Source organism: Palaemon carinicauda, chromosome 29 (assembly GCF_036898095.1).
Source record: "Palaemon carinicauda isolate YSFRI2023 chromosome 29, ASM3689809v2, whole genome shotgun sequence".
NCBI lineage: Eukaryota > Metazoa > Arthropoda > Malacostraca > Decapoda > Palaemonidae > Palaemon > Palaemon carinicauda.
In genome coordinates, this window is record NC_090753.1 from 73,968,537 (window position 1) to 73,993,314 (window position 24,778).

Genomic DNA, 24,778 nt, shown 5'->3' on the forward strand with positions numbered 1-24,778 from the left:
CATTTGGAGAGAAATCCGGAGTAATCTAAAACTCAAGACATTGGACAGCCAATGCAAGGGCAAAAAGCGTCTGAAGCGATAAGGTCAATCGCGACTAGAACGCAAATGTGAAAATCGCCTGAAGTGTAATGGCGAAGTGTGGTTAGAGTGCAAAGAAGAGGATCTCCTGGAGAACCTCGGAGAGGAATGTCTGGAGCGAATTGGAGAAGATCGTCTGGAGCGAGAAGGGGAAGATTGCCTGGAGAGCAAGAGCAATCGACGGCTAGAAGCAGATAAGGAGTGTCTGTAAGCATGCTGACGGGAAGAATTGACATCTTTCCGACAAGACGATCTGGATTGCCCGCGTGACCTGCGAGGCAAAACTGATGTTGAAGGTGAAGGATGTCTGGTATGTCTCCGACGAGGTGATGGCGAAGCAGGAGCGTGAGGATTGATTGATTTAAGGTTTTCAGGCATCCTGACATCTAAGGTCATTGACGCCGGAGCGTGAGGAGAGCACGAGTCAATTCCCTTAGAAGCCCTTGTAGGACTCCTGGAGAAATAGAGTGCCCTTTGTGTAAACCCCGAACAGAAGCTCTTTGTTCCGAAGGTCTCAAAGGTGACGGTCTAGAAGCAGAAGGATAACAGAGAAAGGTCCAGGAAGTGGTGGTACAGCAGCATGCAAAGCAGAAGACCGCCTACGGGAGGTTAGTCTACAATCTCCCTCCAAAGAGGAGAGATCACACTGAAGCCAAGGAACAGCTTGGCAGGAGGACTCCTTAGAGCCCTGAGGTTCCAAAGAGGAAGACCAACAAAGGATGAAAAGCAGCTACATCAGGGATTTTCCTCTGTACAGGATCCTACAGCAGGAAAGGCCAATGGGATGCCCATGGAAGGCTACAACTGCAGGGCATCAGAACTCTGATAGAAAAGAGAACAAGGGAAACCACACAGGGGAGGAGGCGCCAATGTTCTACTAGGAGGGAACGACAGGATCTCACTGACCCTGGGGCTGTCCTGGCATTAACTGACTACCATTCTTAACTGAATGCACTCTGGAGGTGGTCACTAGGGAAGTCTGAAGGGAGAGTTCTGAAGGAAGAAAAGGGAGGCTGGGAATTCTTAGACTTCAAGGAAGACCTCAAAGGTGAAAATCCCTTTTAGCCTTCTTAATCCTTCTGCCAAACAACACCCACTGGGGAGATGGCCACTCCCTACATTCACTACACGGCAATGTCTCAGTATACACATGTACTCGGCACGACTAGTACAGCCTGTGAAGATTCACCTCAACACTATTTATAAAGGTGTTGCAGACCTTGAGTGGCACTCCAGGACATGTCGGAAGGATAAGTAGTCACACAAACACACACTCAAGGCTGGAAAGACAAAGAAAATTTTTAAAGAAATTTTCGAAGAGAATTTTCAAAACAAACAATGCCAAAGTTTCCAGCAGAGAGGAATAGGCGTACTCTCTGATGGCTGAAATCCAATTGAGGTTACAGTGAGCTACAGCGGAGGTAGTAGCCACCCTACTGCCGACGGGTTAATTACCAGCCAAGTGTTTACACTTTGCTAAAAGCTTCAACGACCATATTCCAGCATTGCTGTTACCCTTCTCCTACAGCAAAGAATGATTTGTATCTGAGTAGGAACAAAAAGTCATATAATACCTAAAGAAATTAAAAAAATAGTAATGTTGCCTAAATTAATCAGATTCTGTAGTCAAACATCTATAAAATTCTTCAAAGCATCATAAATTGAATAATTTACTCATGCCATAATTCTACCTTAAAATATAATTCTATCATCATCTTGAACAATATTTAAAGCTTGCATTTACTAATACTAAATGACATCATATAGTATCATTTCTTGGAACAATGAGGAAAAAAAGTTTTAATTACTTTGACAGTAAACTACGCAGTATGCGAGGCACAGACTTGAGCTGCGAGGACGTGATAGTTTGACGGTCGACAGGACATGTCTGTTGCCTGGATAACCACTCGTTGATACAGCCACTGCAGAAAGCATGTTCACAAGATGGAGCCTGAAATGAATGTAAAATACATAACATGAAAAGCCATCATGAAAAATGTATCGTCTGCATACAAAGGGATGTTAAATTCAAGAAACAAAGAAAGGTAAAGGGAAAGGTTGCTTACAGCAATTTAGATTGCATAAATTACCAGAAATACTTTAGAGAACTTGAAAATGCAAAATATAAAGTACTGTGGTGAATATATGCTGTAGGTGAAATATAAAAACTTTTTGAAATTTCATGTTTCTAATACAAAATTTCAACAATTACTTTACATCCGCTATTCATTGCAAGGGAACGTGATTGGGCACAAATAAAACAAAAGCACTCTCACAGCTGTTATAGTAAAACCATTCTGTCATGGCCGCCGAGACAATTTCTGACCCACTGTATAATGTACTCGTGTCAAAATAATTCAACCACTCTAAGAAGAAATGAACTGTACTTAGATATGAGCCCCTTCACCCTCCAAACCCCCACACACCTACTCTCTCTCTCTCCTGTTATTCTTGCCTAGCATATATATTTCATAAGGTAAGGTTTCCATTTGTATAATGACAATTGGAACCAAGTACATTTTTTAGAAATTATAATCCCATGTTATTTGCCAATTTTATCTTACTGTCTTAATAAGACTGGCAGATGGTGAGTTTTAAATCTGATTAACCAGAACATCTTGGAGATCACAAGAGTAAATCTATTAGGAAAGGATCAGTGAGCCATATTTAATCACTTGAATGGTTGATCTTGGAGTGTAAAATACAGTGCTTGAGACTGCATAACCTATGAAACTTGAACGATTGGAAACTTAAAAAACTAGAGAAAACAGCCACAGTGTGTATAAGTACTGTATTTCACAATGGAGAAGATGAACAGCAGCTCTTTTCTTAATGTAACCAAAGTATGTATCCGCACGTCTGAAGACACGAATGTTCTTGAAAGACCGGGTCATCGAATTGATCATGACTTTTGGCTAGGGACAAATTTTTTTACGATGAGCAATGACGTCACGTGTCTACTGACTTATGTTGACATTTGTTAACGTAACTATCAAAAGAATAACGATAAAAAGAAATTGAAAGTTGCATTAGAACGCTTAATAAATTTTCCCTCTACTGTACTGTAAAATTTATGGTTACATGAATGGATAGTGCCAAAGAACAACATCGGATCCTCAGAGGGTTAATGAAACTGCTAAGTCCCATTTTTCAATCTTAAATAGTATGCTAAAGAAGTTAAATAGTTATACTGTAAGGGGAGACACAGGATAGGAAGTAAACTGAAAAATGTTAGGCAGACGAAGGTTGGTGGGATGGTGTAGAAAACCTTCAGTATCCAACAAACAGCAACTTCTCTGTGTTTGCAAAAGTAAAGTTAAATAAAGTTTACGTTTTGAGACAGAGCACCAGTGTTATATAGACAAGGAAGTGAAGGTACAGATAAGGTAGTCTATACACTCACATATGTATAATGCATGGCACTCAATCTTTAGTGTCCAGATAGTTGTAGCCTTTCCAAAAGGGAGTGATTAGTAATGGTTGTTTTAAAAATTACAAAACATGGGGTATAAAGATATGTAAGATCCTGGAAATTGAATACAACACAACGATACATTAACCCTTTTACCCCCAGGCTCTTTGGAAATTTCCAACCCTTAACCCCCAGGGGGTTATTTTTTTCCCAGCACATTTTGCAGTATATTTTTTTAAATTGCTAACAGCCTTAATTTTTGTCATAGAGAGGTCAGATTGGTCTCATTCTCTTGAAAAATGCCTGAATTTTCTCAAAAAAATTATCAAAAATATGAAAAAAATAAATTTTTATAGCATTTTTTTGCAAGGACGTATCGGTATGTCCATGGGGGTAAAGGGATGGGTTTTGTGAAACGTACCAGTACGTCCTTTGGGGGTAAAAGGGTTAATATTTTCTGCCTTTTCCTCATTCCATACAGTACCTGAAGAGGGTCTTCTAAGACCTCCGAGCAGATGGGACAGAGCAGTTCCTCGTCCACTTCGCCCTGGAATCTTGTCACGTCGAAACCCATACCATCGATCTCTGGAATAACATGTAGTAGTTTAGTCATTTTAGTTCAAGTCCGAAGAAACAGGAAAGCTGTTGTATGTGAACATGTTGAAATGGAACTATGTGAAAGGAAAAAGCCAAAAGTAGAACATAAACTAGCTAAATAAAAGGAAAACCAGAGAAAATATAGAAAATACAATAGAATGGTGAGCAGATACAGTAAAGTTGATGATATGAAGGTCTGAACAATGAAATAAAACCAAAAAACATTGAACCTGGTCGTTAATAACATAACGGAACTGGGAATTATCATCAAGTCTGAAAACTGATACTAAACATATTATGATGAAACTACCACAATCATTTATAATGACAAAATAAAAAATTCTTTCCTATCTACAGTATACGAATACGACAAATTCAGGGATAATTTGTATTTTTCCCTAACTGATACAAACCTGGAATTATTTATTGGATTATCTTCTGGCAAAGCTGGAAGGTAGCCATTACACTTGAAGTGCGAGGTGGCAACCCTGCCTAACCACTTGAGTGGGTTGGCTGGGGGTGGCTGAGGGGTACCCAGCTGCCTCAATATACACTCTCATAGCAGTGAGAGACGTCCCTATTTATTGCAGGCTGGACTTTTGGGGGACAGGTGATGGTGGGCCAATTTATATGAATAACTCCAGGTTTGTATTAGGTTAGGGAAAAACACAAATTATCTCCAAATTTGTCATTTGTTCCCATACTAATAAACCTTCTGTTATTTATTGGATGACTTACTCTTAAGTGGGTAAAAGTCCTAAGTCTGGCATGGACATTGACCTGGTTTTACCTAATACAGTATATGACTTTGCTCTAGGGAAAATTTTGACACCTTGCTAAAATATACTGTACAAAGTAAGTATAATAGTGGCCTATGCAATACAATGTAATAGAGTTTTTTGTCTTGTATGAACACCTTCTGAGTTTATATACAAAAACAAGACGTATCCCATTGCTTACCTCACAGAAAACAATGGGGACGTGGACAGTACATAAATTTATGACTTACACTAGGCTACACAAGTGAAGTGATAATTACCTGCAGAGATTGAAGCCAGCTTGCAGAGGGACCCATGGTGCTGAACCCCAAGGGAGGGGAAGATGAAGAAAGGAAAGCCAGACATTCTCTCATTCATCCCAGTCTTAACCCGGGTATCCAATGCCCTCAACCAACTGCTACTTGTCCATCAAGGAGCCTGGGGTATCTTAAACCACTTGTTGAGCAGCCACAACAGGACTGATAGTGAACGTATCGAGTCTCCAGTGAGTTACATCTTTCAAGTCATGGGCTGTGAAGGTGGTCTGTCTCTTCCACACACGCTTGAAATACTGTACTTGCACCAAGTTGCGTTTGAATGCCAGGGAAGTGCTGATTCCTCTGACATCATGGGTTCTAGGTCAGCGCGCTAGAGGAGGATCAGGAGCCAAGGTTCTTTCAATCGCTTGGCGGATCCAGGAGAAAACTATGTTCTTAGTGATCCTCCTCTTCACTCTTCCTGAGCTAACAAACAGAGGTGTTACTCGGGGTCGTGTTGCTGCAGTGCGTTTAAGATAGTATCTCAAACTCCTCACTGGGCATAGTAACAACTGATCTCGTCATTAGTAACAGAACGAAGACTCGCAATCTGAAAAGGCCCAAATCTATGGTCCAGTACCCCCGGATTTTGAGTCTTAGCAATGATCTCAGGGACGAAGATGAGTGTCACTTCCCCCATCCCTTTGAACGGGCAATCTCATACAAAAGGCCATGAAGTTCACTGACTCTTTGCCGAGGCTAAAGATAGCAGGAACACCATCTTCAAAGTGAGGTTTCGGTCAGCTGCATGGCGTAACCACGTTCCAAGGAGGAAGCCTAATCTCTGACTGTGGGCAAGTGATCTCATAACTCCGTATGAGTAAAGAAAGCTCCAATAAAGAGGAAATATCATCTAGCTCTCGTTCGAGAACGGCTAAAACGACGCGTATCCCTAGCTCACGAACATGAGTGTAGGCCTCGCGAACGTGAGCGTCGTTCTTGTGATCTTGATCGCAGAGACCTAGAACGCGAGCTTCTGGACCTAGGTCTAGACTGTGCTTGTGATTGTGCAGAACGCGATTGCGAGACTTCTCCTCATGAAGAGGAATGCCTCCGAGGAGAGCGTTGAGACCGGGGGTCTCTTGAGCGTGAATGCCTTCTAGAAGAAGAGCGTTCGGATCGTGAACGGGGATCAGGGGAAAAATATCCAGAAGGGCGAGGCGATGGCGATGCTCGTCCTTTAGTGCTGCTGGTAGTAGGAGTGCTGGTCCCCGGATGATCAACACCTCCAACTGGCGGGTTCCTGTGGGGAGAAACAAAGGGTTGAGCGTTACAGGACGACGAGGTCCCAGGATGGTGAGGGTTCGTCGTCAGCATGAGGCTGTTGGAGAGGCGAATGCGAGCGGTCACCTCGTTCGTACATGGAAGGGCCAGCAGAGGGTGAAAGATGGACTTTGCACAGTTCCAGAGCGTGAGATGTTAAACGCTCTGGAGAAGAGTCCTTCCTGGCACTGCACTGAAGGAGACGCAGCAGATCTTCTTTCAAAGGGGGTCCCGAAATCCCTAAGGTTGGCCACACCTACAAAAGATCTGAAAGAGAAAATGGGCCCCCTGCAGCTGGAGGTGAAGTTTTTCCTTTAGGGGAAGCAACAACCCCGTAAGTATTGCGGGGTTGCCAAGGAGTTAGTCGGTCTGTGCTCCTACTCGATTGGCCCTTGGAAGAGCACAAGCGAGAAGGAACTTTTGAGAGAGATTTGGGGGTGCGAGACAAAAATAACGCGCTTTACTCACCCCAGAGGAAGAATGATAGCGCTTGGCCTTCTTCCTGCGCCGTCCAAATTTCTCCCATTGGGAGATAGGCCACTCCCTACACTCTGCGCAGGGCGAACCCTGCTCGCATCGATGCCCTCTGCAAGGACACAAAGAGTGTGGGTCAGTCTCCAGCAAAGACATAAAGGTACCGCACTCAGCACCTTCGTGCCCTGGACAGGTTTGCATGAGGGCGATCGTAGAGAAGCATGCACACCTAAAAAGAAAAAGCACAATCAAAAAGTCCAATGACAGTCTAGGGAGAGAAAGGACACGTCCGATCTCTACCAAGCCAAAAGAAAAAGTGACATATTTCATTGCTGTGAGAGTATATATATAGGCGGCTGGTTAGCCCCCAGCCTACCCGCTCAAGCGGTTAGGCAGGGTTGCCACTTCACACTTCAAGTCTAATGGCTACCTTCCAGCTTCGCCGAAAGATAATCCAATAAACAACGGAAGGTTTGTTAGTATGGGAACAAATGGGTCCTTTAATAGAAGTACTGTACAACATATCCGGATAGCTGCAAATCGGCTATCATATTTTATAATGAGGTGTTGATAGTTACTTGCGAGTGGCAGGGAAGTCTACCCCTTCAACAGCACACAGAGTAGCCACTTCAATCTTCAGGTGGGAGGTAAAACATAAAGGACTTAAGTTTATATAGTTTGGAAAAACACAAATTATTTTTAAAATTTTTGATCTGTTCCTACAAAATGTACAAACCTTTGTCCTTCAATAGGAGACTTATTCTAGAAGGAGAACTTTAGTTCATTTCGGGTAGTGTATGAGTGCCATCACAGGCCAAAGAAGCAAATGTTCTGGAATATTGGTTGCATACCTATGGGAGAAGATGTAAAAAGCCCAAGACCTAAGGTTGACAATGGCAGAGTTCTGAATATTCCCCATTAACTTGGGAACAAAGGTAAAAGACTTTCCTCCATGTTCAAAATTGCTAATAATGTGTTAGGCAAGGAGAAAGGCTGTCTTGAGCAGGAGATCCTTGTCTGTTGATTGTCATAAAGGCTTCTGAATGTAATTTTGTACTGCCACCTTACCGGGTCGATTCTGATGGGCCTATACAATTATAACTGCCGAATAGAAAAGGGAGTCTTGACTAGTCTTTCTCTACTTTTCCACCATCTTGTCAACATCACAAGATGGGAAGAGGGTTGGTTTTTGTTGGACTGATGAGTTCCAGAGAGCTACTGCCTCCCGTTGTCTGATTAACTACTGAATCCCTTTGCTTAAGCACCCAGTTGGCCCACTGGTTGCCAGACAGATGGGGAAGAAAAGTGAACATCTTTACTCTTAAGGGAACTAGGTCTGGAAATTTCTTCATATTCTCTGAATTAGCTAGATCCCAAGAAGATGCGAAGTAGGCCACAGCTCAAGGCCATTGGTCGAATCAGGTCACCTAAGACTCGCCATACGGATGGCTTCCACGGAAGCAGATTTGGGCGCAGAAAAGACCATAGTCTTGGCACTGAGTCTCCCAATCAAAGTTCATAATGTTAGAGTTGTTATGGCTATATCGATTGGAAGAAGAGCAGGGCTGATATCTTTCGTGATGTAAAATTTCCTCTGTTGGACAAGCGCTGGAGACAAGATAATGTTAAGAGCTGGAGACAGGATAATGTTAAGAGCTGGAGACAGGATAATGTTAAGAGCTGGAGACAGGATAATGTTAAGAGCTGGAGACAGGATAATGTTAAGAGCTGGAGACAGGATAATGTTAGAGCAACTTGTTAGTAATGAGCTTCTTAGCCTGGAGATCTGATTGTAAAAGCTGTCTATTGCATCTTTTTGAGGAAATAAAAAACGTTACAAGTATGCTTACAGGTATTTTGAACAGTTTTGATGTCGTTAATTGTAGGATATTCTGTACAGTATGTGTTTTATTCTTAGTTTTATCGATGGGTTTAACCTAAGAGACACGCGAGGAAAAGCCGGTTTCAGAAGTGAAACCGACTTTTTCAGGCATGTCTCCTAGGTTAAACCCATGGTTTGGAAGCAAACACAGGGTTGAAACTTAGTCATAGAGTAAGGTAAAGATACACATAGCTCCTGTTAGGTTAGGTTGGGAACCTTAGATTAGCTTTCACCGAAAGTATACCCCTATAAATAACGTGGTTTGTATTCCACTTACGGAACAAGTGGTTCTTCAGTTATAACTTTTGGAATTTCAAAATGCCTAGAATTTTAAAAGTATGAGTTTTTTCAAATTATTTGTTTCAGAACAGTTCTAACTACCTAAAAAAACACCAGAAACACTCATTATTTTCTTCTTTAATATTGTGCTACAGAAAATATTTACCGATCAAGGCATCCTAAGTCAGTTTAATTTAGTGAGGGGGCAAGGCATTGAATCTTAGGTAAGCTCAAGTGGGGACGCAAGGTTTCATAATTCAGTGATGGTGTATGGACAAATGTTCATCCTCAATGCTAAGACATTGCTCTTTGCATACCTTAGTAGGTATATATTATTCACATGGTCTTTAACAAGGTAGGATAGAGGTCTGTAAAGGAAACCCGGGCTGTTAAGGATACTACCTTCAATAAATCCTTACCTGTGAGCCATCGCAGGTAATTAAAAAAACCCTCTTGTTCTACCCTAAGCCCCTTTTCTGACCTCAAAAAATGTGACACCACTAAGGGGTTAACCTATGGTTAGCTGTTACTGAACTAAGGGTAGGTGACAGGTGAGGAAAAGCCTTATGATAGTCTATTTCTGACCATTATAAATTGACATATACATCTTAATTCCAATATTAACCATGAATTGTACCATTTAATCAAGTTACCAAAATAAAATAAACCAGGGTTGTTCTGACAACTAGAATGTGGAGCCTTTATAGTTGGTCAGGACGGAAAATGTGTAAAATTTATAAAAAAAAAAAAAAAAAAAAAAAAAAGACTTGTAATTCACATTTCAAATGGAAAACAAATATAAGAATACCACCTAACCTAAAGTTATGAGCCGTATCCTTACGTATTTACCTACAGGAAAGGCTACGGCCCTCTGCGACGGCCCCCATAGCTTACCCTGACACGAAGCCTTAACCCTGTGTTGTTTTCCCAACCGGTTTCACTTCTGGCAAGGCGACCCTAAATCATATTTTGTGAATCCTAAAACTAGCTTAATAATATTGTATTTCAGATAAAAGTAAACAACATTTTCCCCATACAGAAAATTGATTTGATAAAAAAGTTTACTCCCATCCCAACCAACTACATACAACCCAGAGGTGTGACAATGCCACAGGGGTTTGTTATATATTGTCTATCTTTTCATGTTAAAATAAAAATATCATAATGATTTGTAAATGAAAGGTACTATTGTATTCTAGAGCACGAGCTTCTGGTAATTTCTGGAAATTTCTCGACGTCTCCAGCTTTGCTTATTGGGTGATATAGAATCCCATGAACTTTCCAATTCTCAGAGAAAACGTCTGTCACGTAAATAAAAGAAAACGATCAATGCGTACGAGACAGAGACTTGCTTCGCCCATCGCTGAGTGCATTTGTGGAGCCATTTTTTTGTGACACTTGTTGTGACGCTGCTTATTTTACTATGATTTTTACAATGCTGCCGACTTTTCGAGGAAAACAAGGAAATCTTGGAAGACCCGAGAGATATGCATGATAGAGGCCACTTGTATGTATGATGACAGCCATGCCCATAACTCCCTTACCTTGCTGGGAGTGAAATGGGTTGCGGATGAAACGCAGGGTAAGTTAAGAATACGGCAGTGTAAGGGGGTCGCATAGGGAGTTAGCCCCCGTTAGGTAAGTAGGTAAGAACATGGCTTGTAGGTTAGGTTAGGTGCATCCAGAATGGACAGTTTTTTGTAGTATAGCGGCATCTCATGAACAACTAGAAAATATGATAAATATTCCCATTTTCTATGCACGAGGAAGGACCTGGCCGATGTTATACAGTACAAAGGCTCACGATCGGATTTCATCAGAATTATCTTGAATTATCTCGCCGACCTTCGGAATTCGTCGCACTTATCATAAAAGTCTCAAACCACTGGCCTGTATTATATTAAAAATGTGTAAATTATATTTAATTGGTGAACTGTATTTTATAAATGTAAGGTATTGCAAATATCATTCCTCTTATATTCAGCAGCTTTTTCATATTAACTGGCTGTTACTTTCTTTTGTTGTTATATTTTTGCTATTTTCTATGCTAAATTAAGGGAATATAACATATGAACTATTTTTTCTATAATCTAAATTTTGATGTTTTGTTCTACATTAACACGATTTTCCCAAAACAGCTTTAATCAGCATTTCTCAATAAAACGTTACTGGTGCATCTGTACATTTGTTTAAACCCCTAATCATAATTGGCTGGGTAATAATTGAATTCTATTATGTATATTAGATAATTAACACCGAAATACTAGCCCACAAGGCTAAAGCGCATAGCAAAACATGATCCGCTTGCCAGAGTATGGGAGCAACGAGATAATGTTTTAATGCGAGCGAAGTGAGAATAGAGCAGAAATGATAAATAATCATCTCAATTAAGTAAGGAGGAAGTAATACAATGAACACTATTACAAACGACTTCATAGAAAATGGTACTGAAAGTCACGTTTTCTATGCGTCCACAAGACCTGGCGAACAAAAACTGTTTAGCCTGTTTCATTAATATTACTCGGTGGTAGACCCACCATAACTCAAAATCTATGGATTTCCGTCAGAAATCATTACAATAAAGTTCAGAATACTTAAAAATATAAATTATTCTCGTTTTGTTGAGCTGTAGCAAATATTGTTTAATTATATAAATTTACCACTGATACAGAATACCGTAATAGAGGTTAACACAGGATTAGCATTTGGCGAGCTGAGGGTACGTACGATAGTCTATTTGTGAGATACAAAAATTAAATTTTCCATTTTAATTAAAATATCTACAATGAATTGTACAATATAACCAAATTACAGGAAGACTCCCACCCCAGGTGAACCCCAGGTTCGGTAAACCCCCTTTCATCCACGGTAAGCAAAAACTAGCCCCCATTATATCCACCACCGGCCATAATTAGAGAATATCTCACCGCAGAGGACGAGAAGATGTCAAGAGAAAGGCAGGGACATTTTGTTCCTCCTTTTCTGAAAGAAGAACCCCGTGTTAAAGGCGGTCTGGAACTCTGGAATGACTTGTGTTTACTAACAGGTTCAAGTTCCAGGTTCAGGGTCGAGGCATAGTCCTTACAACGGCGCCTCTTGTAATCTTGCGATGTCTTTTAAGATTTGAGTTTTGTCTTTCTTTTTAGTTTATTTTCTCTTTTTAATACAATAGGTATAAACTATATTTCTTCTTTTCTATATTTATTTCAATAACTAAAACTAATTACAAACTCTCTTTGGCTTCCTGTCGCTGACCCTTAGACAGTGTTGCCACAACCAAGGACTGCTTGATATGCTAACGTCGTTAATAGGAGCAGGAATCTTTAAATATTTTCCTATTATCTCAACGTTTAGAATTAATTTCACATTGATCTTTGAGATCTAATAGGACCTGATTGCTGAACTCTTTTTTTTTAACTCAACGATTTGTCTTGATTTTACATTTACAATTATCATATATGACAGGATCAATAGACAGTGTGGTGTGTATTAAGGAAGCGTGCTAACTGCGTTAAGAGATATTTGAAAAAAAAATCTTTAATGAAAATAAAGTGTACGGAAGGATAAATTTGTAAGCAATTTAGTGAAAATTATCTAAAATGGTGTCTTATGCCTTCCTTTAAAGGTGCCTGGTTTCAGTTTCCTCAGAATGGATACTCACCAGAACGTCAGCCGGGCAAGCCCAACACCCCACTGTGGTGCTAAACCACAGCAATTTGCCTCCCCAGTAAACAGCATAAACTCACGACTCCCGGCTGGGATCGATCTGCTGCCATGTAAATGCTAAGCGAACATGTTTCCACTGTACTAGTCGGGGTGTTTGAAATTTATTTGAATGGCGTGATGCTATGAAATGAAAAAGGTACGGGGATGTAGGTGCAAAGATAAGATATTAAAAAGTGGGATGAGAAAGGGATGGGGAAAGGCTAGTGAAGAGAAATAGCAGACATTGGTGAAAATAATTTCCCACTCCATATTAAGTTTTATTCAACCTTCCTTTTTAATCTGAACCTTACAATATTAGGTCTGGGTTTTCTTCAATTGCACAAAAAATTGTCTTATTGAGAAAGTCTTTCAAGATTTTCGGTGATTAATCCATTCTGAAGAAGTATTTTAATTCCTTCATTCTACCTTGTTACGAATATCGTTCCCCTGTCTGGTTTTCAGCTTCTGATTCTCATCTTAATTGGTTAGACAGAAACTTACGGTCTACTAAATTTCTTATTCCTGATCTAGATATTAATCTATGACATTGCCATTCAATTAGTTCGTTATGCATGTTGTATAAGATTATTCATAACTCTGATCATCCTTTACATTCAAATCTTCCCGGACAGTTCCATCATGTTCGTAATAGGCTATTAGGCATACATTTAATTCTAATAGCCAGGCCTTCTCCATCATGAGGCTCAACACTACACAGGACTCTAGAAGTTTTATTCCAGCTGTGACCAAGTTGTGGAATGATCTTCCTAATCCAGTAGTTGAATCGGTAGAACTTCAAAAGTTCAAAGTTACAGCAAATATTTTCATGTTGAACAGGCTGACATAAGTATTTTATAGTTTATATACGACATATCTGTTTTGATATTACTGTTTTTAAAGTAATTTATAGTTAATTTTTCTCATATTGTTTATTTATTTCTTTATTTCCTTTCCTCGCTTGGCTATTTTTCCCTATTGGGGCCCTTGGTCTAATAGCATCTTGCTTTTCCAACTAGGTTTGTAGCTTAGCTTGTAATAATAATAATAATAATAATAATAATAATAATAATAATAATAATAATAATAATAATAACAATAATAATAATGTAAATTGTAAGACCAATTTGTTCACCCTTGTGGCTAAACTGCAGCAACCTTGATATTTTGGCGTAGCAAATCTTGCTACACACGAAAAAGCTCTCTCTCTCTCTCTCTCTCTCTCTCTCTCTCTCTCTCTCTCTCTCTCTCTCTCTCTCTCTCTCTCTCTCTCTCTCTCTCTCTCTCTCTCTCTCTTAGCATACATTATTTCCCAGTAAATCTTGTGTCTTTCCCACTCTCTTTCTCTTCCTCACGCGAATGTCACCTTAGCCCATGGACTCAGGTGAGAAACCATGAGATTCACCATGTCATGACATAGGAAGTGGAATCGAGTAAAATTGGCGCTAAGGGGATTACTCACTTGAAAGGTCTCTTTCCCGCTTTTAACGTGCGTTCCCCGATTTTAATCACTGTGCCCAGGTGGCTGGAAATTCTCGTAGAAAATAGCAGGATGATATATAGGCTATAAGCTCTACTGTTCACCTCCAGTACTTTTCTCGTATTTTATTTCCTGATTTCGTTTCCTCACTGGGCTATTTTCCATGTTTGAGACCTTGTTCATATTATATCGTACTTTTCCAACTAGGGTTGTAGCTTAGCAAGTAATAATAATAATAATAATAATAATAATAATAATAATATGGCGCCAGTGATTTTTAATTTCTTCTTCTTTCTCCCCTGTATTAAGAAGCTGTATTGGTGGTTTTAAATATCATTAAGAGATCTTCACCTAAGAATAAATTATTATGAACAGAAAATACTACTTTATAAGTAATTCCCGTTAAATTAAATATAATGAAGACTGACAATTGTATTACGGAAGCTTTAAATAAAACGCCAAGAACTCTTTTGCTTCAATCCAGTTTTTCCTGCTCACTTTATTATTATTATTATTATTATTATTATTATTATTATTATTATTATTATTATTATTATTATTATTATTATTATTATTATTATTATTATTATTATTATTATTATTATTATTATTATTATTATTATTATTGAAGAAGTCAATTTCATTAGTACCGTTCACTTCAAAAGTAAGTTTATTTCCCTCAATTTATTCTCGTTTCTACTACTTTCTACGAACGCCAAAATTAACACTTCAGTTAATAAGATTCATATGGAATATCATTATCTTTTCTCTGTACTATAATATATAAACAACCATAGGACACTAAGTGACCAACAAATCCTTAATCTTGCTAAAAGGATTGAATTTAGCTGACAGTCTGGGACGAAACCAGCTGACAGCATCGGCAGTGACTTTAGTTAATAGTTCCGGCTTTGGATATCAAGAACGAAAAAGACATATTAAAAACTTTTGGTATAACTTGCGTTTGTTTTTATGGTACAGTGAAGATTGTGTGGAATTAAGAGAATAAGATGAAAGGTGGAAGAAAAGCTTCTTAAGAGAACAGGAAAGAAATGTATATATTTGTATATACATATATAGCTAGGCAAAATAAGATCCAATTTTTACAATGTTGCAGGAGTCGAAAATTCTTCAGATTTCATGCCATTCTTGAACAAACTTCTGTTCATGTTATGGCCCAAACAGTCTAGAATTTTTTATCTAAAAAAGATTATTTTACGAGAGAATATTGTCTATAATAAGAAATTAGTTCACATGTAATTATTTATTAACAACAAAGAATTATGATAAAGAAAAAATTAAAGAAAGAAAGAAATGTCACATGTTTAGATTATTCTACCTGACTGAACCGAATAGACTAAAAATCTTTATAGATATTTGTTTGAAACTTTCAAAGTAAATCTGAATTAATCGAATAAGTAAAGAAAATTAATACAATAAAAAGAAAACAGAGATATTTGTTTGATAAAAGAAAATTATAAAAATTGTCTTATATCACGTGATATAAAGCATCTTTTTTAAAACTGTCCACAACCAGTATAGGCTATCAAATAGATTATATATTTCAAATGTAAGCTTTATAATTTAGTTAAAAGATTGAAATATGGTAATTAAATATCAGTTTTATGAATAAATCAATAAAGAAATAATATTTTCATACATTTTAACAAAGTGGAGAAGACGCCTAACTCTGTTTGGTGGATTCTTGGCCGAATTATTTAGTTTAGACAACTCCATTGCTCTAATCTCGACGACACATCAAGTTATCGCAATTTTCTTTTCTCTTAAATGGCTGCCAAAGGCTACGTTTCGTCTATTCCAGGTGGAGATAGTTTCCTCGGAGACCAGGTAACTATTAATTGTCCTATTTATTCCATGAGAATTTTATCTAAATGAATTAATCGTGTCTTTAAGTGAGTCGAAGACGTGGATTTGACAGATCGAGTACAGTTTGTCGAGTACAAAGTGCGATTTTAGATTTTGTTTACATATTGTTTTGTTCATTAGAAATTCATACAATTAGGAGGATATGTTTTGGGGTTATATTTGTAGGTAAAATGTAAGATAGCGGTATTAAATCAACCTTGTATAATTAAAACAGACCTATTAGCATACCGGTGATTTTTAGTAAAACGTCAACACAGCGCTGACAATATTGAAGAAAACGCCGGTAAATTTTGGTAAAATTACAGATTACAAACGCTTTGGAGCAAATAAATTTACCTATTGTATTTTGAATGATTTTTATGATGATTGACGGAAATCCAATGATATTAAGATATGGTGGTTCAACTACCATAACTAAAAAGCGATGGAGTCCTGTATGTATGATGGCGGACATACCCCATAACTCCTCTATTTTTAACGTTAAACCCAAGAATTCAAGTCTTTCGGGAGTCGCAGGGATTGTTAGCCCCCCCCACCCCCCTCCGTAAGTTAAGTAGGTATTGAAACTGCTTATAGGTTAGGTTGTGTTTTTTTTTAGCATGTGTTAATGTCTGTCATTATACAAAGGCTCCCAAAAAATTCCTTCTTGATCGAGTCTGTCGTCAACCACATTGATAAGCATATCGACGAATATTTTGATCAATATATATACCCTAATTACTTGTCTAACTGGTGTTTTCTCACGATTAAACATTATTTTGTTGTTTTTGATTTAAGGCATATGTTTAAAACTCAACAACTGGTATAGGCTATTTTAACCGTGTATATGAGCTAGCTAATTTAGGGGTGTATGTATGATAGCGGCCAGCTGTATGCTTGATTACGGTTAACTGAGAATATGGCCGTGTAAAGGGTGCGCAGGGGGGCGTTAGCCCACCCATTAGGTAAGTAGGTAAGGACACGGCCTGTAGGTTAGGTTAGGGGGGAAAGTTTAGGTTAGTTGATGTCCATTTTTAATCCACAAGGGAGGGAGGAACTGGCCGTGGATGTACAAAGGCTCCCTAATTTATTTTAAAAGAGTAAATTATGGGAATTAGATAGCAATTTTTTTTTTTGATTAAACCAATAAGAAATTAGTCGAGTGGACGACTATTTAGACTGGCAAAAAATGGGCACCCCAACTACCTACACGCTACCCTTAAAAATTTTGTTTCACTTGTCAAATGGATGTGGTTTCCCTAAAACAACAGCCACATCAATTCAAACTGTAATTTTACGTTTGCAAAGAGCCGACACTCTTCAGTTGATAGACCTTATAATGTGACTTAAAAATCAGAACACTATTTTACAAAATATTCTAAACTTTACATTAAACATAACTGTATTTTTATTAGTAGGCTTTGAGGAGCGTTTGAAAAATGGCAGGTACTCGTAAAATCTAATTCATGACAAATTAATTTGAACCAGTGCAGTAGTTATGAAGCAGGTGTGATAAAAGTTGGTAAACTGACATCTCAAGGAGTTGCTTTGGGCAACATTCTAATTTTCAATATTAAACTTACCCGATAATCATGTAGCTGTCAACTCCGTTGCCCGACAGAATTCTACGGAAGGGATACGCCAGCGATCGCTATACAAGAGGGGGGTGTACTCACAAGCGCCACCTGTGGCCAGGTACTGCAGTACTTCTTGTTGACACCACTTCAATTTTTCCTCTGTCGTGCTTCCGGCAAGACGTTCATGGATACGCTTATAATTTTGGAGTCTTGTTCACGGTTTTTGGTGAAGTATTGCTCTAAGATTTCAGCTTTCGCTATTCAGGAAGTTTTATTATTAGCTTAGCTAACTTTTGGAATTAATTTGATTAATTATGGTGACGAAGAGAGTATGAACTCTCTTTCACCTTTAAATGGCCGACCCTTCCCTTAGACGGAAGTGTTGGTGTCTAAGAGAGTATAGACTCTCTTTCTTAATTTTGCTTAACAAAAGTTATAGATTTATTTTATATCTCTCCGCCTTTTATAGGCCTCTTCGATTAACTTCCTTTTATTATAAACTTATTAAAATTAATTTTTATATTTGTTTATATTCGACCTTTCCTAATAGTAGGCGGTCTTTTCTTGGTACCGAAGTTAATTAACATTGAGCCCGTCATTTCGGTTTTACCTGTTAACATATTATGCTATTTTAATGTTTTTGAAAGAATTTCTTTGATAGTCTCGTACTGTTTTCAAAGTTGAACTAACGTTTTGTTTTGTCTCTGCAGTTGTTGACGTTCAGAACGTTCAACTTGCGCTCTATCGTTACGATAGAGAGAGAATTTTCACGGTGTCACGTTGCAGTAAGAGTAACCGTGTCTAGCGTTTTGTTCATTCTTTCTTAACTTTATGGTTTTAATTCTAATAAAGGAACTTTTCATTTTGGGAAATATTTTCCTTTAACAATAATATGTTTTAACGATATATAGGATTGGGCTCTTCTCTCAGGTTCTAAGTCAAGAGAGAGAGAGAGAGAGAGAGAGAGATAGAGACGGAGGGAGAAAGAGGAGGATAAACGTTTCGTTCAAGCGAGTAACGTTGTTATCGTTTTTGCTCTTCTCCCTAGTCTCTTTAGGGGAAGAAGGTAAACGTTTCTAGAGTTTTTTCTTGTTCTCAAGCTTTATGCGGTGAGATTTTAAACGTAGTTTATTTGATCTAGTGTTTAGTCTCTTTCCAGCCACTGAATTATTTATCTTTCATTAGATTTTTCTGTTACATTGTAATTCTGTTTTCGCAATTACTAACTTTTGAGAAAGGATAGAATTGCGTGTTTCAGGTACAAACCACTTAAAGTTTCGAGTTCAGTGAAATAAGTGCAAACAGAAAATCAAAAGTGATAAGTGATTAGCGCAAAGTGTGTCAGTGTTGTGCGTGAGGGTACTTCTGTGCGTGCCAGTCGTCCTCCCAGTCCGGGACCTCTTGCAAGCTCCCAAGCCCAGGGGAGAAGCAATGTCGAAGGGCAAAAGGGTTCGGCAGGCCTTGATCGGCGCACAGAAGTATCCTCGGTGGTTGCGGGCGTGTCTTACAGAGACCGTCACTCCCACCCGCAGACGATTGAGCCCTTATTTTACTCGTCTGCAGAAGAAATTTCGGGGAGAAAACGCTGGTCTCAGGTCTCAAGACCTCTTAAACGTAAAGTCCAGACCTATGCCAGACGTACGAAGTTAGAGTTCAACAACCCGGATGCAGTCATTGGGTTAGCTCTGACTCTCCTCAGTCATCAGGTGACTGCACACCTCCTAAGAGAGGTAAGGCGATGCCTCAACAGACCTCATCTTCTATTAAGGCTTTGCCTCAACAGACCTTATCGTCTGTTGATCCCAAGACGACTTTGCTGCAGTCCATGCAGTCGCAGCTTGCGGTCTTAATGCGTGAGTTTCAGGCTGAGAAGGTTACACCTCCTCCTGCGAACGCTCCGCCTCTCCGCAGTCCAGTCTGCCAGGCGTACGAAGTTGAGGTTCCTCAGGCTACCTTACCGCGTTCTGAGTTGCCAGTTACCAGCGGTGTGCAGCAACCTCCGCCTCCTCCTGCGAGAGCTCCGCCTCACCGCAGTCCAGTCTGCCAGGCGTACGAAGTTGAGGTTCCTCAGGCTACCTTACCGCGTTCTGAGTTGCCAGTTACCAGCGTTGTGCAGCAACCTTAACCTTCCTTAAGGCAACCTCAGCAATGGGAGCAGGAGTCTTATGCCTTACTTCCTCCGCTTCCGCTTGCGGTTCCACCAGCGAGGCAACAATCTCTTGAGGTACGACAACCTCTTCCATCAATGAGGCAGCCACCTCAGCACTCGCTGCAGCGACCTAAACCCTCCTCAAGGCAAGAGTCTCAACTCCTTAGGCTAGCACCTCAGGAACCTCAACTCGCGAGACAAGAACTGCGTTCTGCGCAGCCGCTACCTCAACTCTCGCAGCTCACACCTCAGGAACCTTAACTCGTTCCTCAGGAACCTGCTACTGCGCATCCGCAACCCTTACAGCAAGCGCAACTCTTGAGGCAGCAACCTCATGCTATGAGTCAGCCACCTCAACGCATGCATCTGCCATTTTTTTCCTCAACTTGAGCTTCTTCCCATTCAACTTGGGAATAACAAATGACAATAATAACACCTCATTACTTTCATAACTTGCATTTGTAATCATATACATGTATGCCTACACAAACATTATGATAATGGAGGTTATTTGTATTACTTATATAAAAATATATATGTATTCCTTGCAATATATTTTTAACAAATCGCAAAATATGGCAAAAATATCTTCTAAACAAATGAATCATGAGTTATGAATGTAAGGTAATATTATGTTGATATTAAACCCCATGCAAGCATGCATGAAGTATGCAGTGTTGCCAACAGGGCGAGTTTCCCTTTCCTGAGGTGAAGTAGATTATAGTACATTTAGTGTAGCTTAATTCTACGATTATCATGCCGGCTATCAAATTCATCAACAAAACAGTCTAAATCAATTCCCTCGGCACGTGCACTTTCAATGGACGGTAATGCGATATTACTCACTCTAGCACTGGTCATGGAATTTCTGAGAAATATGTTATTTTCATTAGTAAAATAAATTTTTGAATATACTTACCCGATAATCATGTAGCTGTCAACTCCGTTGCCCGACAGAATTCTACGGAAGGGATACGCCAGCGATCGCTATACAAGAGGGGGGTGTACTCACAAGCGCCACCTGTGGCCAGGTACTGCAGTACTTCTTGTTGACACCACTTCAATTTTTCCTCGGTCCACTGGTTCTATGGGGAGGAAGGGTGGGTCAATTAAATCATGATTATCGGGTAAGTATATTCAAAAATTTATTTTACTAATGAAAATAACATTTTTCAATATTAAACTTACCCGATAATCATGTAGCTGATTCACACCCAGGGAGGTGGGTGAAAACCAGTGTACATGTAAATCAAGAAGCTAAGTATCCCGTATTTCATATTATCAGTTATTCAAAATAACAATGAAATTACAAGTACCTGGTAAGGAAGTCGACTTGAGCCATTACTCTGCCTTAAATAAGTTCGTCTTCCTTACTGAGCGCAGCGTTCCTCTTAGGAGGCTGAACAACTCTAAGGTGCTGAAGTATCAAGGGCTGCAACCCATACTAAAGGACCTCATCACAACCTTTAACCTCGGCGCTTCTCAAGAAAGAATTGACCACCCGCCAAATCAACAAGGATGTGGAAGGCTTCTTAGCCGACCGTACAACCCATAAAAAGTATTCAAGAGAAAGGTTAAAAGGCTATGGGATTATGGGAATGTAGTGGCTGAGCCCTCGCCTACTACTGCATTCGTTGCTACGAATGGTCCCAGGGTGTAGCAGTACTCGTAAAGAGACTGGACATCTTTGAGATAGAATGATGCGAACACTGACTTGCTTCTCCAATAGGTTGCATCCATAACACTCTGCAGAGAATGGCTCTGTTTGAAGGCCACTGAAGTAGCCACAGCTCTCACTTCATGTGTCCTTACCTTCAGCAAAGCAAGGTCTTCTTCCTTCAGATGAGAATGTGCTTCTCTAATCAGAAGCCTGAATAGTAAGAAACTGAGTTCTTAGAACTTGGAAAAGAAGGTTTCTTGATAGCACACCATAAGGCTTCTGATTGTCCTCGTAAAGGTTAAGACCTTTTTAGATAGTACCTAAGAGCTCTAACTGGGCAAAGTACTCTCTCCAGTTCATTCCCCACCAAGTTGGACAGGCTTGGGATCTCGAACGACTTAGGCCAAGGACGTGAAGGAAGCTCGTTTAGCAAAAACCGAGCTGCAAGGAACATGTAGCCGTTTCAGATGTGAAAACAATGATCCTGCTGAAGGTGTGGATCTCACTTACTCTTTTAGCTGTTGTCAAGCACACGAGGAAAAGAGTTTTTAATGTGAGGTCCTAAAAAGAGGCTGATTGGAGAGGTTCAAATCTTGATGACATAAGGAACCTTAGGACCACGTCTAGATTCCAGCCTGGAGTGGACAACCGACGTTCCTTTGAGGTCTCAAAAGACCTAGGGAGGTCCTGTAGATCTTTGTTGGTGGAAAGATCCAAGCCTCTGTGGCGGAAAAACGCTGCCAACATACTTTTGTAACCCTTGATCGTAGGAACTGAAAGGGATCTTACTTTCCTTAGATATAACAGGAAGTCAGCAATCTGGGTTACAGTGGTACTGGTTGAGGAAACTGCATTGGTCTTGTACCAGCTACGGAAGACTTCCCCTTGAGACTGATAGATTCTGAGAGTGGATGTTCTCCTTGCTTTGGCAATCGCTCTGGCTGCCTCCTTCGAAAAGCCCCTAGCTCTTGAGAGTCTTTCGAAAGTCTGAAGGCAGTCAGACGAAGAGCGTGGAGGTTTGGGTGTACCTTCTTTACGTGAGGTAGACGTAGAAGGTTCACTCCTAGAGGAAGAGTCCTGGGAATGTCGACCAGCCATTGCAGTACCTCTAAGAACCATTCTCTCGCGGGCCAGAGCGGAGCCAACCAACGTCAGCCGTGTCCCTTTGCGAGAGGAGAACTTCTGAAGTACCCTGTTGACAATCTTGAACGGCGGGAATGCATACAGGTCGAGATGGAACCAATCCAGCAGAAAAGCATCCACGTGAACTGCTGCTGGGTCTGGAATCGGAGAACAATACAACAGGAGTCTCTAGGTTATCGAGGTAGCGAACAGATCTATGGTTGGCTGACCCCACAGGGCCCAAAGTCTGCTGCAAACATTCTTGTGAAGGGTCTACTCTGTGGGGATGACCTGACCCTTCCGGCTGAGGTGATCTGCCATGACATTCATACCGCCCTGAATGAACCTCGTTACCAGCGTGAGCTTTCGATCTTTAGACCAGATGAGGAGGTCCCTTGCGATCTAGAACAACTTCACGAAAGAGTCCCTCCCTGCTTGAAGATGTAAGCTAGGGCTGTGGTGTTGTCAGAGTCCACCTCCACCACTTTGTTAAGCTGGAGGGACTTGAAGTTTATCAAGGCCAGAAGAACCGCCAACAACTCCTTGCAATTGATGTGAAGTGTCCTTTGTTCCTGATTCCATGTTCCCGAGCATTCCTGTCCGTCCAAAGTCGCACCCCAGCCCGTGTCTGATGCGTCCGAGAGGAGAAGGCGGTCGGGTTTCTGAACAGCCAAAGATAGACTTCCTTGAGAAGAAAGCTGTTCTTACACCACGCGAGAGAAGACCTCCTCTCTTCGGAAACAGGAACTGAGACCGTCTCTAGCGTCATGTCCTTTATCCAGTGAGCAGCTAGATGATACTGAAGGGGGGGAGGTGGAGTCTCCCTAACACGATGAACAGGGCCAGCGATGAAAGTGTCCCTGTTAGACTCATCCACTACCTGACTGAGCATCGGTTCCTTCTCAGCATGCTCTGGATGCATTCTAGGGCTTGGAAGATCCTTGGGGCCGACGGAAAAGCCCGAAAAGCTCGACTCTGAAGATCCATACCCAGGGAGACAATGGTCTGGGATGGGACGAGCTGAGACTCCTCAAAATTGACCAGGAGGCCCAGTTCCTTGGTCAGATCCATAGTCCATCTGAGAATCTCCAGACAGCGACGACTTGTGGGAGCTCTTAAAAGCCAGTCGTCTGACGGAGCCGGACACAAGATCATGGTACTGCTGCACAGTCTGTGAACTGTCAACCATGGGGAAGCGAGGAAGTACAGTGACAACCCGAAGCTGTCTAGACTGTCTGGGTCGTACAGACAACTCCTTATCGGGTTGCTGAGGTTGCCGCACTGCGTCACAACAAGTCACTTCTGCTGGTTGTTGAACGTCTTCCCAGTGACACACTGACTCCGTAAACAAAAAAATCCTCTAACAAGGACTAAGCTTGGACTGCATGTCTTGCAACACAGCTCAAGGTCTATGGGAGCAGGTGTGGTAACAGACGGGGTTAGCGACTGAAGTGGAACCATTACCTTCCCTGGGAGCATGTTATGCTTAAATAAAAGTCCATAGGAGGCTACGCAGCTAAAGGCTCCTCTCCAAATGACAGAGTCCTCAAGGGAATATCAGAAGGAGGGAGAAAAGCACTTTCTCATCTACAGGGACCATATCCGAGAAAAGCTAAGTTCTCTCAGTGAGGGTTTCACTGGTGCAAAAGCAGCAGACTAGAAGGCAACGTTATGAAACTGCTTGACAGTCTAGTGAGTTGGCAACAACCAAAGATGTGTGACTGAGAAGCATGCGGTAAGGTATGCAGAGCATGCTGTATGCAGAGCATGCTGTATGCAGAGCATGCTGTATGCAGAGCATGCTGTATGCAGAGCATGCTGTATGTAGAGCATGCTGTAAGGTAAGCAGAGCGTGTTGCATGGCGTGTAACATTTCTCAGAAATTCCATGACCAGTGCTAGAGTGAGTAATATCGCATTACCGTCCATTGAAAGTGCACGTGCCGAGGGAATTGATTTAGACTGTTTTGTTGATGAATTTGATAGCCGGCATGATAATCGTAGAATTAAGCTACACTAAATGTACTATAATCTACTTCACCTCAGGAAAGGGAAACTCGCCCTGTTGGCAACACTGCATTACTTCATGCATGCTTGCATGGGGTTTAATATCAACATAATATTACCTTACATTCATAACTCATGATTCATTTGTTTAGAAGA

At 40.5% G+C, this 24,778-nt stretch overlaps 3 protein-coding genes across 6 annotated transcripts in view; 2 read left to right on the top strand and 1 right to left on the bottom strand.

Annotated features, from left to right (window-relative positions):
• LOC137622236 (E3 ubiquitin-protein ligase NRDP1-like) overlaps positions 1-12,133 on the bottom strand; it is a 47,900-nt gene extending 35,767 nt beyond the window's left edge. For both annotated transcript variants that reach the window (XM_068352734.1, XM_068352733.1), the window contains exons 1-3: positions 11,988-12,133; positions 3,975-4,075; positions 1,887-2,029 (exon numbers count right to left, since the gene is read on the bottom strand). In XM_068352734.1, coding sequence (XP_068208835.1) covers positions 1,887-2,029; positions 3,975-4,064 — 233 coding nt within the window. In that variant the 5' untranslated portion in view covers positions 4,065-4,075; positions 11,988-12,133. The remainder of the gene's footprint in view (positions 1-1,886; positions 2,030-3,974; positions 4,076-11,987) is intronic.
• The window catches only part of LOC137622238 (transmembrane ascorbate-dependent reductase CYB561-like), a 335,839-nt gene that overhangs the window by 135,488 nt on the left and 175,573 nt on the right, over positions 1-24,778 (top strand). The window lies entirely within an intron of this gene.
• LOC137622237 (piRNA biogenesis protein EXD1-like) overlaps positions 15,935-24,778 on the top strand; it is a 57,471-nt gene continuing 48,627 nt past the window's right edge. The window contains exon 1 of the mRNA XM_068352735.1: positions 15,935-16,090. The gene's annotated coding sequence lies outside the window, so the exon portion shown is untranslated. The remainder of the gene's footprint in view (positions 16,091-24,778) is intronic.